Source organism: Zalophus californianus, chromosome 2 (genome assembly GCF_009762305.2).
Source record: "Zalophus californianus isolate mZalCal1 chromosome 2, mZalCal1.pri.v2, whole genome shotgun sequence".
NCBI lineage: Eukaryota > Metazoa > Chordata > Mammalia > Carnivora > Otariidae > Zalophus > Zalophus californianus.
Genome location: NC_045596.1, coordinates 11,544,487 through 11,562,224, shown reverse-complemented (window position 1 = coordinate 11,562,224; position 17,738 = coordinate 11,544,487). Strand labels below are relative to the sequence as shown.

At 43.6% G+C, this 17,738-nt stretch overlaps 1 protein-coding gene across 4 annotated transcripts in view; it reads right to left on the bottom strand.

The window, feature by feature from the left end:
- C1QTNF7 (C1q and TNF related 7) overlaps nt 1-16,255 on the bottom strand; it is a 100,606-nt gene extending 84,351 nt beyond the window's left edge. For 2 of the 4 annotated variants that reach the window (XM_027600701.2, XM_027600697.2), the window contains exon 1: nt 15,795-15,997. Coding sequence is in view for 1 of the 4 variants with exons in the window: in XM_027600697.2 (XP_027456498.2) it covers nt 15,795-15,807 (13 nt within the window). In the remaining 3 variants the exon portion in view is untranslated. Of the gene's footprint in view, nt 1-15,794; nt 15,998-16,120 lie in introns of those variants that run through there. The other 2 variants (XM_027600704.2, XM_027600703.2) reach the window with 2 other exon arrangements.
- Nucleotides 16,256-17,738: the final 1,483 nt, after the last annotated feature.

The following is a 17,738-nucleotide window of genomic DNA, read 5'->3' as shown; positions in this document are numbered from 1 at the left end:
GTTGAGCATGAGCATGCAAGCTGCCAGTCCTTGTTTGCAAACTGGCAGCCAAGTTTGATCCGCTGTTTTGTTTGGGGCTTAACTGATGGTCTGAATTAGCTGCTATTATTTAAAAACCAGAAAAGAAATCGAGAGGGTTTTGGCAGCTGGTGCCCTCTTAGGGTGGGGTGGTAGGGTCTAGCTTCCATGGTCTTCACTGGGGCCCACAGCTTTCATTTGCATCTCCTTCCTGGCCCTGCTCACTGCTGTGTGGGCTCCTTCCTACCAGTATGACAGGGTCCACCTGTATTCTTTCATCTGGTCCTCGTGTTTTTATTGCCATTCTGCAGCTGAATGAATTTGCCCCACATCATCTGGCTAAGGGAACCGAGATTCAATCTGAGCTTTCCAGCCCCCTTTCCCACACAGTCTTCTTAATTTTTACGACCTGTTAACAGCAGGGACCCATTACCTGCCCCAAAGCAAGGCCTCACCAGGATATTCCTAATGTATCCATCTCTAGACGTTGCTCTAATAAAAGCAAGAATCTAGTAGAGACGCACCTGCATACAGAAACAGGGGTGGAGTGAGGCAGCAAAATCTCTCTGGGGAATTGTTCTCTACGTATTAACAAAGTTCAGGTGAGCCCTTCGTAGCCTGACATTTCTGCTTTGGGGCCTGGATTGAAATTTGTGTCCTACAGCATTGGGAAAAATTTTTTAGGAGACAAGCACATTTTTTTCCCAGGGGCTTTCCCCTTACCTTGTCTTCCTGCTTCCTAAGGTCAACATGAGTGTATGGGGCCTCCTTCTTTAGAGGATGTTCTCAGCTGGAGGACTTCCTGGAATTCCCTCACTGCAAGGATGACATTTCCACATCAAAGGCCACAGGGATTTAGCCCATTCAACATGAGCCCTTTGGGTGGAGCACAAACAGCCTAAAGATGCCTGGTTCATCCCCAAATGGCATGTGGAGCCTCTGAAAAGCCATGGCCTTCGGAGTGTCAGGGAATCCTGAGGAAAGTTCTCCATCTGGCCTCCCCACTTTCAGTTCCTCTCTCACACCATGGCCAGGTTAATCCTTCTGAAATTCTGTATCCCGTATGTGTCCCTCACCCAAAAGCCTCTGATGGGTTCCCCGGTTTCTTGAGGATAAAGTCAACATTACTCTTCTGCATTGAGTCTTTCACAGTTCTAACTCTTATCCAAACCTTATCTAACTTTTATCTCAGTACTTTCTTTCCGGACCATTTGACTCTGATCAAACAGGGCTGCTTGGCCTTCACCAAGGGCTCCATATGCAAGTCTTTTCTGCTGTTTTCCACGGGACATGTGGGTCCTCTCATTCCTTCAGGACCCTGTCCAGCCTCCTCTCCTTTGAAGTTTGGGACTTCTGAACCTCATTTTTCCCAGCTGGCAGGTGGGTTTTGATGAGGATTAAGTGGATACAATCAGCCTTCCACAAAACAGCTGTGGAGGAGGAGGGGCTGGGTCACTTCGTCACAGAAATCCACAAATACTGGGATGTACCTTGACTGAAGCTTTGGACACAGAAAAGAACAGCTTCAGATTTCCAAGGTTTAGAATTGATACATTAAAATATTATATATATATACACACACACATATATATATTCTCTCTCTCAAATAAATAAATAAATAAATCTTAATAAAAAAGATATATCAAATATTTGGTATATCTTTATATGCATGTGTATGTGTGTGTGTATATATATATATATATATATATATATATATATATATATATCTGGTCACCTTCTAAGATTCATTCATTCATTGGTTCAGACACATTTTGGACAAATAGTAGTTTCATTCTGGACTCATAACTCGCTTCTTTTTCTTTCTTGGTAAATGGGAATAATACTAATCTCAGGGGCTGACTGGGCAGATGGAATGAGATAAGGTTTGTCTAACAATAAGGACATCAGGCACATGTCAGACACACAGCGGGCATTCAGCAAACGTCCACCTTTCCTTTATTCTGATGACTTTTATAATCAGTTAAGGTTATCATAGACAGGAATTTTGTCTGAATCATCACAAAATCCCTGGATGGATTCGGTCTGAGACCCAAGCTCTATTTGAAGTGTTTGTGTTTTATGGGTATATCCCATGGCTTCTTTCAAATTTTTCTTAGACTAACTTTTGAAGAAAATCTGAAAATAAGAGCCGAAAGAAAAATGCTCAGCCAGTTCTCCCTTTTATGGGCATGTTGGCAGTTTGTCCAAACTAAATAGTCTCTGTTATGGTCTTACCCAATTTGATTCGCAAAGAATCTAAAACTTGTCCTGGAATGAACTTGCTGGCCAGTTTCTTTTAAAACATGATATTAAAATATTTTTTTTTAAAGGCAACACAAAATGTCACTGGCTCTTTCATGTGGACATTGCAACCCCAATTTCCAGGCTTTTTGATTGGAAGGGAAAGCAATGTTTTGCTCAGTCCCCCATCTGAGTGCAAGGGATAACTAATAATACCTACAGATGGCAGCCCAAATGTAAATCATCTCTTTGACACAGATTATGTAGCTATTTGGAGCTAATATTATATTTTTTTATTAGATTTCATTCTTCTCCAAGCTAATATTCCAGGAATCAAAGCAGCCCCCTGGACCATATATACCTGGATGTACAGAAAGAAAGTATTGCTTGCAAATAGACACTAATCAGTTTTCAGGGGTAATCAAGGGATGTGGAGATTCGGTTTCAGCAAGTGAAGGACTACATGTCCAGGGAAGGAGGAAGGAGTGGGCAGATGGTGGAGAGGAACAGCGTTGAGTGTAGCTGTTTCTGTCTGAACCCTACCGCACCTGAGCTCAAGATGCTGCATTTTCAGATTAGTGTCAGTTGTCAGATCCCGGTTCCAGCTGTTCCTTCCCTACCGGGTACCTGTGTCAATGATGCCAAAGACCTTGTGCCCACCCCCTCCTGCTCAAGCTCGCTGCAACTCAAAGCAGGAGGTGCAGCCTCTGATACATTTTCCACTCTTTCATTCATTTCATTCAGAGGCCCTGGTGCTGGGACATGACCTTCCAGGTCATAGTTTTTGTCATTTTGTGGGTTTTGATGGGAGCATGCAGCAGTCCAAGGATTGAATTTGTGTTTTATCTGGTGGTACAATGGCAGGTGGGCTTTGGGGTCATACAGACCCAGGTTTGAACCCCAGTTTGCCACTTACTGACTCTGGGCAAAGCATCCAACCTCCTTGAATCTCATTTTCTCATTTGAGGAATTTCCTTATCTGTAAAATGAGAGGCAGCCACTCTACAGGATTTTGTGAGGTTTGCTAGAGGTAATCAAGGGACATATTTGAACCACAGCAGAAAATGTAAAAAGTGACGGTTAAAATGAAACAAGGGATGAGGTATAAAGCAGAGAGCACATTTGGTCAAGACTCTGTGATGAACCTGAAATCATCCAGATGAAATTTACCAGATCAATGCAAACATTTTTTTCACTATGTTCCAAAATTTAAATTGCAAGCATACAAGATATGGTAGACTCATCTCTGACTCAAATATGTTTAGGTCCTCCATATTCCAAAAAGAAATTATTTTGCTTCTGCTAATTCCTCAAGCTCTGTTCCTCATCCTTCCCCTCCCGGTTCCACCACATTTGTTGAAGGATGGAGTCTTGCGGGATGGAGCCTCTCCCTAGTCTCTTGCACCTTTCACAGTCTGCTTTCTATTTCCACAGTTCTCCTGAAAGTTCTCTCTAGAGTCTAGAAAGTCACCAAAGTGCTCACATGATGCCTACAGCCTTGTCAACTCTGCAGCTTTCTAGCTGTTGGCCACCACTTCCTTTAAAACAGCAGATCTCAGTCTTGGCTGCATATTAGAATCACCTGGCGGGGGGGTGCTTTAAAAATGATTGAAACCTGGATCCCATCCCCTAGAGGTTCTTATGTAATGGTCTGGTGTGCAGCCTGGGCGCTGGGATTTTTCAAATCTCCCTTGTCGATGATTAAGGTGTATCTAGGGTGGAGAACCACAGCTAAGACTCCCCACCTCCTTCATTTATATAATATTGCCAAGCTCTGTTTCCCCCACTTGCCAAACACTTCTGAATCTCTTTCAGGGTCTCACTCAAATCCCATTTAGAAGGCAGTTTTGTAAGTAAGGCAATTTATAGTTGGGGTTGTTGCTATAGTGTTGCTAAAGGAAATCTGCAATTCTTGGTTAATCAGAAAGCTTACTGACTGTAGGTTCGGAGTACAGCTGGATGGCTATGGGGAAAGAGATAAGGGAGGGAGGGAAGGGGAGGAGGAAGGAAGGAGGGAAGGAAGGAAGGGAGGAAGGGAGAAGGAAGGAAGGAGGGGAGGGAGGAAAGAAGGAAGGAAAATCTTATACTTTATGATCCAAACAACTTAATAACCCTGTACATCTAATGCTTCCTCTTTTTGTTTTTTTTTTTTCTATTGCATCTCAAGAGGTACCAGGAATATTAATGTTAGCTATGATTGATTGCGCACCATATTATATCCTCACAGCAACTTTGATGATAAGTATACAATTTTCCTCATTTTTTACAGCAAGGAGATGGACAGGAGGAGAGTTAGTTGCCCCAGAGCACAAGCTTAGAAAATGATAGAGCTGTTATTTTAACTCAAGTCAAATCCTCTACGGATTAAGAATCTTAAATAATTGATGCCAAATCTTAGAGAATTGCTTTAGAAGTCCTTCCTGAGGGAAATATTCAAATACCTGAAATCAGTCTTGTATCTCCCACCCCTTTTCCCTTCTCCAGGGTGGGACCCTGCCATCCTTCTATGTATGCTTTGGTTTTAACACTTCTCCTCTTCCTGTCATCCAAGCCACCCCTATTCAGCTTGACAATGGCCCTGTTGACAAGTGGTGTCCAGAGTCTAACAAGGCAGTGATAGCCTCAGGCACTGACCAGTTGCGGAGCGCATCTGGGAGAATGGCCGGGTCAATAGCAGCACAGAAAGTTTGCAATGGTGGTTTGTCTTCTCTGCTAGCAGACAGCGTGGCAAATGAAGGACTAGGTTTTCTTTGGGAGGGAGCGGCCTGAGGTGGAGACAGGATTTCTCTGTGGGCCTCAGAGGGAAGGTAATGGTGAGAGGAAAAGGAAAGAGCACAGGATTGGGAAAGATGAGGAAAATGAGTGTCTCCTGGGGAAAGTGGTAAGGATTCAGCAAAACCTTTCTTCCTACCCCCCTACCCCGTTCCTCCTCCCCACACCTCCCTCCCCGCTTTCTGTGATCCCTTTCTCCCCAAACCAGCCGGCTGTCCCTTGAACCTGCATTCAGAAAGCTTTGTGATTAACCACAGATTGCAGATTCCCTCTAGCAACACCATGGCAACCACTTCAACTACCAATTGCCTTAATTATAAGATTTGCATGCTTTACCACACAAAACAACATTTAAATAAGATGTGAGTGAGATTTTAACACAACACAGCGGTGCATAGCCAGGACTGAAAAAAAAGTGAGCTGAGAAGTGGGGGAAGACACTGGTTCCAGGGTGGGACAGGGTCAGGGCAGCAGAAAGGCAAGTCATCCCACCTCCTGCGGTCCTGCACCCTGAGCACGCCAGAGAATACACGAGTCACTGGAAGTCTGAAAAGATTGGGTTTGGCTGCCAGGAAGTGAGATTTCACGCTCAATCACAGTAACCAGATTCGTCCTTGTGGTTCACACATTTTGTCCCTCCTCCATCTCGTGGCTTTGATTTTCAATTTCCACTTAAACTGCTTCATTTTGCAGTTCTCTTTGAACTTGTCTCGAAGCCTGTGTGGGAGGGGCGCGCTGACATTTCTGGGCTTTCTGTCCTGTACCAGGCGCAGTGCTCCGCACTCCAGTTATGGAGGGCACACACACGCGCGCACACACACACACACACACACACAGATGGAATCTAGGCCTGAGGGGGAGGCAGGGAGAAGAGGGTGAGGAGAAAATGGGGAGAGGATGGGGTTTTAGAGAAGGGGGTGACTGGAATGGAAGAGACTGGTAGAAAAAGCGGAGGCAGAGAGAAATGGGTGGAGAATGTGGGAGGGGGGAGGGAAGGGAGAAAGGAGAGACAGTGTAGAAGAGAAGCGGTGGGATGGGGAGGGAGCTGGCTGAGTGATTTGGGCAGGTGGGAATAGGACAAGGGGTGTGAACCGGAAAATGAAGAAAATGGCAGAAGCAGTAGAGTCTCCATGGCAGAGGCACAGGGTGTCTCCATGGAAAGGGTTGGGGGTGTTATGGACTTAATGGTGTCCCCCTCCCCCACTCACATGTCGAAGCCCCAATCTTCAATGTGACTATATTTGGAGATAAGACCTTAAAGGAGGTAATTAAGGTAAACAAGGCTATGGGGGTAGGTCCCTAATCCAATAGGACTGGTGTCCTCATAAGAGGAAGAGATACCAGGTATCTCTCTCTGTCTCTCTGCCATGTGAGGACCCAGAGAGAAAGCAGCTGTCTGCAAGCCAGGAAGAGGGTTTTCACTAGAAACCAACCCTGCCGGCACCGTACTCTTAGACTTCCAGCCTCCAGAGCTATGAGAAGATAGATTTCTGTTGTTTAAGTTCCCAGCCTGTGGCATTATTCTGTTATGGCGGCCTGTGAGCACTAATAACAAGGGGTATGGAGATTGGAGGTTACCACAAGAGGCCAGGAGAATCAGCATTCACCCCAACCTGCCCATGTCTGGAGGGTGAGTAGGGACATAGGCTTTACATTTCCTCCTCTGATTCAAAGGACGCGAGGACACCAGCTCTGTTGGCCAGGGGATTCTATGCTCATGTACATATGCGTCATTGCTAACTGACGGCAAGGCTTTGGGTCTCATTTGTAAAAAGTGATGAACAGGACCAGGCTTATTGGGCTGCTGAAAGAATTAAAGAAGTCTTTACCACACGAATACCTTCTGGGCAGGGAGTGCCTGAGGATCACTGTTGGTGTTGAGTGTGTGTACATGTTTATTTAGGGAAGTTTTTTGAAGAGCGATTTCCCACACAATAAGAAAGTGGGAACTTTGTTTTTGTCTCTAGGTTATATTGGGTTGAATCACATGAAATCACCATTTCTAAGGGTCAAAAGCACAGTAAGTGTTTTTTTAAAAAGGAACATTTCACATACAAATCCAGATATATGGATTTACTTGAAACATCTGAAAATCTAGCACTGTGAGGCCACATTGTCCCAGGGACAAGGTCCACTAGAGTGGGGGGTGTCTGCGCACTTCAGGGGGAACACACTGCCCTAGGTCCCCAGGATCTCTGTCTCCTGCTTTCACTCATGCACACTTCCTGTGAGGTCCAATAGCTTTAGGGTGGTAGCCCTTGACCCAATGTATTGCTTGGAGCTCTGCTAATATGTTGCTGATAATGCTGAGAAATGGGTACCCTCTCTTTTGCCGGAAAAAGTATTAGAACAACAATGTAGAACCATGTGAACAAATGGTGAGCATAAATCATTGAAAAACAAACATCCAAGGCCTTGGCTGATCAGAACAAGCCCCCAGGAGATCCAGTCTGCATTTTGTCAATCTGCTTTGACAGCATCATGGAAACACTTTCCTCTTGGCTTGAAATCCTTCCCCTTGACACATTTCATTCACATGCAAGCCCATTTACTGAGCATCCCGTGTGTATTCCTTCCTTTTGCTTGTGCTTTTGTTTTAATCCCCTACTAGAAGTCAGCGTGTCTAGTGAGAAGCAATTCCATAAAAAATAAGGAAGCTGAGGGAAAGATTAGTTGGCTGGCCAAAAATATCAGGCTCCTCGCAATAACAAAAATTTGTATCACCTTCTAGCCTGCATACTTTTTCTCACATAATATCTCATTGGCTATTTCCAGTGAGTCCAGTGGAGTAGGAATATATTATTCCCATTTTCAATGATGAACAAACAGAGGCTCACAGTTCAAATAAGTTGCACAACCAGGAAGGGTTAGGACTGAAAATGGCACACAGAGCCAGCATAGTTCCTGATTCTTCCTTCTTTCTAGTTAGCTATGAAGAAAAGCAATACCACAACATGGGTCAAAATAGGTCTTGCTACAACTAAGTTTAAAAAATAATCTGAATGTCTTAGTCTTTTTATGAGATGGGCTTACTAGCAAAGCTGATACTAATTTAGCATTGAGGAAGATAGAGTATTTAAATCAAAGAGAGTTAATTGGTCTCCCTGCAGTCTGGGCTATAGACAGTATGAAGAGTCATAGCTAGATCAGCTCTAGAAACTACCTGATTCTCCCTTAGAATTCACTAATTTCATTCTACATTCTTTCCTGCTACTCCTAGAGTGAGTTCAGATCCTTTCTCAATGCAGAACTCCAAGTAGCCACTCTCCAAGCACTAGATGTGAAACTTTTCTGGAATTTGGTGTTCAGGATGTCTGTTTCAAGAGGGGCATGAGTATCCTCAGTGAACCCCATGATGTCTAGGGGCAAGTCCTCCCTGTAAGTGCGAGGAGCCCCAGGGGAGGGTGGGAAGGCACATGGTGATATCTTCAAGTGGACTTTTCCTTGCTACTGCTAAAAGCAGCACAAGGACTAATGGAGAAACATTAAAAAGGGCCATATTCTGGGCATAATAAAGAACTTCCAGCTGACCAGTGGTGTTTTAATGGAAGGTGTTGCCTTATTAAGTATTAACTTTTTGTTACGGGTGGCATTGAAGCTGGAGGTGGGATCTGTAGTGAGGATAAATTCTAAAAGTCTCTTTGGGGCGCCTGGGTGGCTCAGTCAGTTAAGCATCTGTCTTCAGATCAAGTCATGATCTCAGGGGCTTTATATTGAGCCCTGCGTCAGCAGGAATTCTGCTTCTCCCTCACCTTCTGCCCTGCCTCCGTCCACACACCCCCCCGCCCCCCTGGCTCGTGCTCTCTCTCAAATAAATAAATAAAATCTTAAAAAAAAAATTCTAAAAGTCTGTTTGGATACCTTTCCCTCTCAGACTCAGGGACAAACAGGGGGATGATTAACAATTTCTGAGATATTTTAAAGGCCTGGCACATAAAACTGTCATCAAGAAATGAAAGCTTTTGTTAAGTTTCCAGATTATATTGGAATCATATAAAATTGCCATTTTTGGTAGGTAATAAAATGGTTGAAGGTCAGGAATTTTATGATTCATCATAATTCATACAAAGGCAAGGGAATGGACCCGATTCTTTAGGCCTATGACACATAGACAAAAGGGGTGCCTGAGAAACTGTGGAGTTCACTGTGCACAGGTATTGGGTTGTGAGGAGTGTGGTCCAAGGACAGATTTTTCAAAGGTCCTCCTAGACCATACCAAGGTATATGGTCTTTATTGTGAAGGACAAAAGGAGATGTTAATGATCCGAGAAATTGATAGAAATCTACCCATGATAAACGAGTTGTTTAATTGTGATAAATTCAAAGAATCCCTTGACAAAGAGTCCATTGATGTCAAATTAGATTTCACAATGAAGTGGGATAAGAATTACTTCGTAATAAGTCTTTTCTAAAAAAAAAAAATAAATAATGATGCAAGAAAGACACTGAGAAAATCATTTGCCAACTTAAAAGGATGAGCTCCTTTGGGAATGTTGGCAATTGGCAAGGCTACCAACTAATGTCTTACTGACAGTTCTCAAATATTGTTAGGGTACATCTGGCAGGATGTGTTTTAAGGCAACTACATAAGCTGTGGTTTTCTGTTATTGGCAGATGAAAAGGCTGTAAAACTGCAAAAATTTAATTAGCCTTTCATTAATTAGGACTAACTCCTTCCCCTTGAAGTAGAGATGGACAAACATGGGTTTAACCCTTCTTCCAGCTCCATGGCCTTGGAAAAATCACCTTACCCTGCTCTTGTCTTTCAAACAGGAGTACACCCATTTCTGTGCTGCCTGCAGACTAATGATGAGATGGGGTAGTAAACCATTCTATGGGATTATTACTATATCTAGCAGAGTCACTCTATGTTCATGGTGGGAAAAAAGAAACCTTTTGTTTAAAATAAATTTTAGTTAGGAAAGGCAACCATCAAGACTAGACCAAAAAATAGGAATTCTTTCTGGGAGTCCATGTGACAGAGTGGACAGGGTGTGGGGTTTTGGAGACGGGCATAACTTGAGTTTAAATACCTGCCTACCTCATCATGCTTGTGGGATCTTAGGTTAGCTGCTTTCCTCTCCTCCTCTGAAAAATGGGGATATGGAGACAATGTTTGTAAAGTATTGGCACATGGTAGGTACTTAATAAAAAGGTTCTATTGATCATCATAATACCTCCTCTGGTGACAAACTTTGGAGGAGCCATTTCATTAGTTATTGGGGCACACATTTCACTGATGACTTTTGAACACCTATTGGGTGAGTGACAAAATAACTTTGTGTTCTCCACCTCCAGGTTATTCTAAGAATGTTGCCCTGTCCTTTGGGTGTCCTTGTTTCAAGATTGTGCAGAGCAGAAAATAAAAATTCCTTGAAAGCAACGCCTCCTGCTTTATTTTCTGAAGGTCCAAGTCCAAGTGTATGTGCTGGGAGAGTTGGAGTGGGGGGCCTTTGATATGAGATTTCCCCCTGACCTGGAGACTGAAGGTCAGGGATGGGTACATCTGTGAGAAGCAGAAACATTGGCTCTGTGTGGCCCGGGATTGCTCAGACACAGGTTCCCATCCTGCACAGGGATTCCCAGTTCCCAAGCAGGGTTTGAAAACAGAATCCACAGACATCTAAGAGACAAGGAATTTATAAGAGTGGGCATAACTGGTGTGAAGGAAGACCTCTTTGGTATTGGAAGTCATGGGGAAAGGAGCTGGGTAATATCTGAAACCTGAATTCCTGTTGGCATGGACTCTTGGAAACAGATTCAAGTTGAAGGAAAAACAATGAGAAAATGTGACACTTCTTGGAGACCTGCGTTTGTGAATTGAGTCAGACCCGCCATAGTGGTAAATCATCAAAGAATCTAAAGATGCATGAATTCCTACTCTCTGGAAGCTGACCACCTTTTTGGGAGCTGGAGGAGGTCCTATGCCACCTACTCGAATCACTACCATTTGGAGCGCTACAAGGTCCTGATGTATGAACTGCAGTTAAGACTCCTCTGTCACAAGAGGTAGGCAGCTAAATTTTGCAAAACACACACAGCCAGGATGATGGGTAAATGTTTCTCCTGAAGGGATATATTAAAATATACCCTCCCCGAATCACTGTGTGCCAATATCACTACTATGTAATAGCCATAAAACTTCTGCACACCCTCAAATTCTTTTGAAAATATGCCTCGATATGGAGAAGCAGTTTGGAAATGTGATTTAATAGGGAACTGTATAGTTAATGATTTCCATAAAAGTGCATAGTGGTCTATCTTCATGGAGTTTGAGGTGTCAGAAGTTCCTTGGACATGCACTAGCTCCCCCTGTCCCTTCCATTCCCCACCCCTCCCATTTTACAGGGCTGAATCTGGATTTAGCGGGGCCCCAAGGTTATTATTCTAATAGACCATTGTGATGGTCAGGGCCTTGGTGTAGCAGGTTTAGGGGGCTGGGCCCTACAAGCATCTCCACCTTTGAGCTGTGGTAGGAACACCTACTGCTCTTATCTCTTGTCTGGACAAACATCCATTTCTTAACTGGCGATTTAGTCTCTGCCCCTTCTGGACACTGATTAATCATCTTAAACCACCGTTCAAATAAACTGCCAAGGAGTTACTTTCTTGTTTACAAACTTACAATGATTATTCCATTTAAAAAAAAAAATCTAAACTTTGTGGTTTGGCATTCAAGGCTTGCTATGATCTGATTCCAACCAAGTCTGGTTCTTTTCTTTCCTTTTTTTTTTTTTTAACCAATTAAGTCTTTTGAGCTCATTTCCCTCTGCTCTGTATGCATGTACTTTGTTCTGCTAGGGGAGATTTGCTGCTACTCCCCATGCTGTCCTCCTTCATGATTTTACTAATGTTTTTGCTGCCTGGAATACCCCTCCCACCAATCCCTATTCATCCTTCAAGGCTAAATTACATATTCCCTCCTCTGAGGAATCTTCCCTGGGTGAGGGAAACAGAGCATCAGATGGCCCTGAGTTTGAGAGCGTACTCTGCTCCTTACTTCCTAGAACATCTCAGGCTCGTTATTGAATTTCTCTAGGGTTCAGTTTTCTCATCTGTGAGACAGGCAAATCAATACCCGTCGTGTAGCCTTATGAAGTACACATGGGTTAGTCATACTGTGAAGTGCTTGGCATAGTTCCTTGTACATGGTAAACATCAAAGAATGTTACATATTACTCTGATTATTCCAGGGAACTGCAGGCTCCTTTTCTGTGAATTCCCATTCACTCTGAGCTCTCTTAGATCCTTCCTTGTAAATCTAGTTTTGCCTTTTAGATATTGGATACCATGTGCTGTTTTCCCCATGGGATTAATAACTCCTTGAAGGTGGGATCATGTTTTCATTAGCTTGTGTCCTGTGCATTGCCCTCTATGCAGTAGGCTCTCAAACCACAGGCAAAGGTTGACCTTTCGGGTGTGAAATTTGGGTCTGACAATAATTTGCTTTGTCTTCTCTTTTTTCTTCCCTCTAAAAGTTGACAATAGTTAAAAAAAAAAAGTCTATTTCCTTAGATATGAAAATCCCAGTTGTGGGGTTTTTGTTTCCTAGAAGAATGGAAGACAATGCCTGAAGAGGCTGGTAGAGATTGATAAATTTCAACTAAATCTTGGGAAATGCATGTGCTGGAAGGCCATGTGGCCTCAACTAACTGGGCCAACTCCGCCTCACCATTGTCCACCATGCATTCCGTATTCCATACGGAACCAAACCATAGCATGGTTTGTGTGATACTCCTGCAGGGGGAGTTGGTTTTACATTCTGATGAATTTGGAAAACATTAGATTCTAATGACCCACTCATGGAGAGACAGAGGATGTAGTAAGAAACTAAAATGTGTAAGAAGTCCTACAGTAAAAAAACCAGCTAATAAGAGTAGCTAACATTCATCGAGCTCTCTCATGGCAGATACTTTGATAGTAGTCCCTTTACATGAATTTTTAAATTTAATCCTCAAATGCTTTATCCTCTTTAAGAATGGATATAATTATTATCCTCACTTAACAAATGAAGAAACTTGAATGGTCCAAGTTCTCACGGCAGTTAGGAGTTGGAGCTGGGATTGGAATCAGGTATTTGTAACCCCAGAACCTGAGTTCTGGTCCACTGTGGTACACAGCTTTTCACATTCCCCGATTTGCCTGACCAGGAAATGCTTTTGGTTATCCTCTTATTAATAACCCATGAAAGTCCTGTTCCTTGGGTTGCACTTTGGGTAACAGAGCCTTGCTTCCCCAAGCTACTTGGTTCATGGGAGCAGCCATGACCTTTCCACCTCTGCACCTTTGCTCACTGACCTCTGCCTACAGGCTCCTGCCCCCTTGCCTCTCTCATGATATTTTACTCCTTCTCCAATATCTAGTTCAAATGCAACTCTACGAGGAGCTTTCTTTGATGTTGGCAGGTTGATGTGCAAAGCCCCTCTGTGTTCTCCACTGTTGTTAATGTTTGGTTTCTCTGTCAAGGGCCATTTCCAAAGAGCCTTGGTAAAGTTTCTGGCAGAGTGGACACTCTGTTAGAGTTTGGTGAATTACAATCTTCCTAGCTGCCCTAAGGGGTCACTTCCCGAGCGACCTGGGGCTCTTCACGTCATCGGTCATGGACTTGCGGGTGTGACCGTAGCTGGTGACCTGGGCTGAGTCTGGCTCCAACCCTTTTCAGGTTTGGACACCATCGCTCCCAAATGCCCTGGCAGTTCGTTAGTTAACATTGTCCTCCCTCTGTGCCTTGCAGATGTGGCCTCTCCCCAGCCTCTATGAGGTGAGGAGCATGATTAAGTCACATCAGGCCTCTCATCACTGTCCTTTTGGGGACAAACCTGACCTGTCCTTTCCAGGGTGTTGTCCAGGTTTCATTACAAAGCCCCCCAGTGGCTGTGCCTCAGATGAGTCAGCTGGCTTGGGGCTTCATTAGCAACTCTAATTGCCTTTTTGTTTTTGTCCTCTTTGGGGCCTTCTCAGGCCCAGAGGTGGGGCCTGGCATGCTCGGCTTCCAGAAATGCCGCCAGCCTCCACAAGAGCCCATGATGGGAAGTCCGCGCCCCGCTCCCCAGCAGCCACGTCATGCCACACTGCGCATTTCTGGGCCGCACCCTTCCCCAGGGTGCACTCAGGCGCCATGCAACTGCTGGCCATCCCAACTCCCTGGCTGCCTGTGATGAGGTCATGGGGTGGGGTCCTGGAGACCCCCCTCCAAATAGGGTGGGGGCTTCCCCAACTGGCCCGGGAATGGTGGAGAGGAAGAGATGAGAATAATCTTGTCCGTCCTACTCACTGCTCCCTCTCTTGAGCTTGCATGGCCGGTGTGGATAGGAGTGGAAGGGAGGACGAGAGAGCAGGGAAGACAAGGCGAGGAGGACAGTGGAGGGGCAGGCACAGATCCCTCGCTGCCTCCACTAACAACTGGGGATGGAGAAAGGAACTAGCAGTTTCTCTTGACCACCTTGCAATGAGCCGATCGAGCTGCCTTCTCTCTTCTCTGTACCAATGTCCTTCTTCTTATCGTAACCTCTTCCCACCCGCCCCCCCCACCACGGAGACCACAAAAGGCAGGGGAAGCCACCATAATCCATCTTATATAATTAGAATTTGATGAAGAAGGAAAAAATATCCCAGAAACAGAGCGGCAGCTGGTCCGGCAAGGCAGGTAGAGCCCCTCCCAACCCAAACATGCTTCCCCATTCTCCCCCAGGCCCATCGGGCATGTTTGCTTTTACTTCTGCACCAGTGGGTTTTGTAGACTGAGGTTGCCTAGATGTCCCAGACCACTCACGCTTGGTTAAATCCATGTGGCTTTGTAGCCTCCTCCTCTGAGTACATATGTGTGCGCGGAGGAATGAACGTTCTGTTAACATCGCAGCCTGCTGGAAGAATTTGCCGATAGATCTCTCTGGATAGCTAGTTACTTGCACCTGGAATTCTGCCTCGGAAAGATGGGAAATCTGATAACAGAGACTTTCCCAGGGAAATAGGAACAGCACACCACACATTTATGTGCCTCTCCACCTAAAACCACAGCATACTTCCCATATGACCAATGCCATAGAAAACCAAGGAACATTCGAGCCTCTCTGCTCCCTACCTGTATCAGAGGCACAATCAAGAGGGCAAAGCCACCCTACCCAGACCCTAGCATTGTCAGTCAACTGCAACTGGAATGAACAAACTTGGAGTTTTTTCTTTTTTCTCCCAGGACATCATAGCCGTAACGTCCTCATCGTGTCGTTACAAAGGAAAAGCCAAATGATTTATTTAACTTTTAAGAACATATTCTGCAAAAAAGGTTATAAGAAGTCATAGTAACCACACTCAAGAGGACTTTTGGGAGTGATGTTAAACTCTTCCATGGGAAAGTTTTCTGAGTTAATACAAAGATCATAGCTCCGGAAGTTGAGTTACATATAACGGGGCAAGAAAACACAGATACTCTGACCCGAGCACTAAATGAGCCCATCACCACATTAGTGAATGTGAGACACACCAGGTTGGAGATTCTGAGGACTCTCCCGCACACATTTTCTAACAGAAATCTCATTTTTCAAATAGTCAAAGCTTTCACAGAGGTTTGCGTCAAGCGGAATAGAAAGCAGGAGAAGGCATGAATGCCAAGGATTTCCAACCTCGGATTTATAATTTGTTGACATATTTTTATAAGTTCCCCATTTCTTTACAAGTAGCTGTCTTAAGTTCTCCCAGTAAATATTTTTGACAAAGGCCAAACAGGAGGGAAAAAGAGAAAAAGTGCAATGAAAAGAGTGGCTTACCTTTTCTAGGCATTGCTGATGTCAAAATTTCCCCCCAAACATGAGGCGTTTTTGCTTTGGTTGTCCCATGAATTTAGAAACCATTAAAAAATTTAAAGGAGAAATATGTGCATCTTAATCGAAGCTGCTTTGAAACAATACAAAAAATAACTCGACAAAAAATAAAGTGCTCTTCTGAGCATAAGAATGTGTTTGAAGCTTGGAGCTCATGCTGTTGCATGAAGTTTTGCAACTGTCTTTCTCAGTTTAAACAACCTCCTGCTCCTCCCCGCAACTTGCCAACGTCTATAATTTAAAGCAACTGTGATCCTTCCCGTAATACTCACATTTCAAAGAGCTTAATATATACGCTCGTTAGGAAAGAGTAGGAGCCGGTGACGTTCTTCTGCAAACCCCGGACCGAGGCAAATGGGAAGAAAAGTTTCAGGTATCTGAGCAATTCTATTTCTCTCTTTTATCCGTAGCTCTTCTCACTCTGTGACTTCAAGTTGTTTCTTTGCCTTTTCATGTGATGCCTTGAGACCAAATGGCATCACTTCACTGGAAGCAAAAAAAAAAAAAAAAAAAAAAAAAAGCACACAGAAAAGTTTCTGTCTCATCTTATAGAACAGTGATACTAGTGAAATTGTGTTTAAACATCACTTTTGCTAACACAATTATTTCCATGCAATTTTTCCCTAATTCATCTATTTGAAAAACGTAAAATTAGTATACATTATATTTTCATAAAAGGGGAAAATACCTAAACTGATGTCATTTGAATTGGACTTATTTTAACCTGCATCCTGTACGTCTATCATAAACTCTAGGAGGGATACTTGCTGTGAATCATGAACTCTAGGAGGGATACTTGCTTTGCAGAGTGTGTCCATGTAGCTGGGTAAGTTTCTGACATAGAGACTGTAATCAATGATTTTACTCTTTCACCCACGCTTCCCTACCTGCCATTAAACATGCGTGCGCGCGCACACACACACACACTATTTGTGAATTCAAATTACAACCAACTTAAAGTGGTGATTTTAAAAATATTTATAGCATATCTTAAAGCAGGTCTTGCTCAGTATCTGCTAGATAATAAGTACTCAGTAAATACCTGCTGCATGAACAAAGTATTGCAGAGGCTCAGATCATTCAACAGGTTTGACAATTTGGGTTTGCAGTGAGAATATGTTCCCATCCGGGAAGGGTATGTCAAAGCTTGTACAGAGAGTAAATGGGACAATGTGTGCTCTTGCCAGATTTAATGAATGGCTATGATATAATAAAATCTCCTAAGTTAGTATAGAAAACATTAGTTAAGTAAATAAAGCATTTGGTGGAGAACAGAGATGTCAACACAGGCAGGATCTACTCAGTATGCTTACTATGTAAACTTATGCAAACAATGACAGAACAAAAACCTCGTTCATTATATTAAAACCATAGATTACTTTCCGCTGTGTTTTTTGAATCACCTGAAGTAACTATTACGCTAAGGACAGGGGACAATACCTCTAATGGAAATAGTGCAAAGAGAGAAAGGGTCTAAAACTGCAGGGAAGTGGTAAGGTTTCAGATTCTCTTTGCTATGAAAGCAGAAAAAAGGGTAGAGTCTATTTGCGCTGGCTTCTACTGAGGAGACATCTATAGGCAGTATTACATGTAGCATCCCAGACCCGAATCCATGATTTTCCAGTCACGTGACCTTGCATATTGAATTCCTTTCTTTAAGCATTTGCTTCCTTAATTGTGGAAGATTAAATACAAATATGTTAAACAACCCATTTGTATATATACACAGAATGTTGCATTTATCCAACCAAAGTTAATTAAATACCTCATTATGTTACTTAGCAGGACCAATTGTGAGTCACTGTGATTTACCACAGAAGCTAGTGTTGCTTCCCCTGACCAGTGTCTAAACTGGCAAAGGATGTGGGGTGCCGCTCTAACAAAAACCCT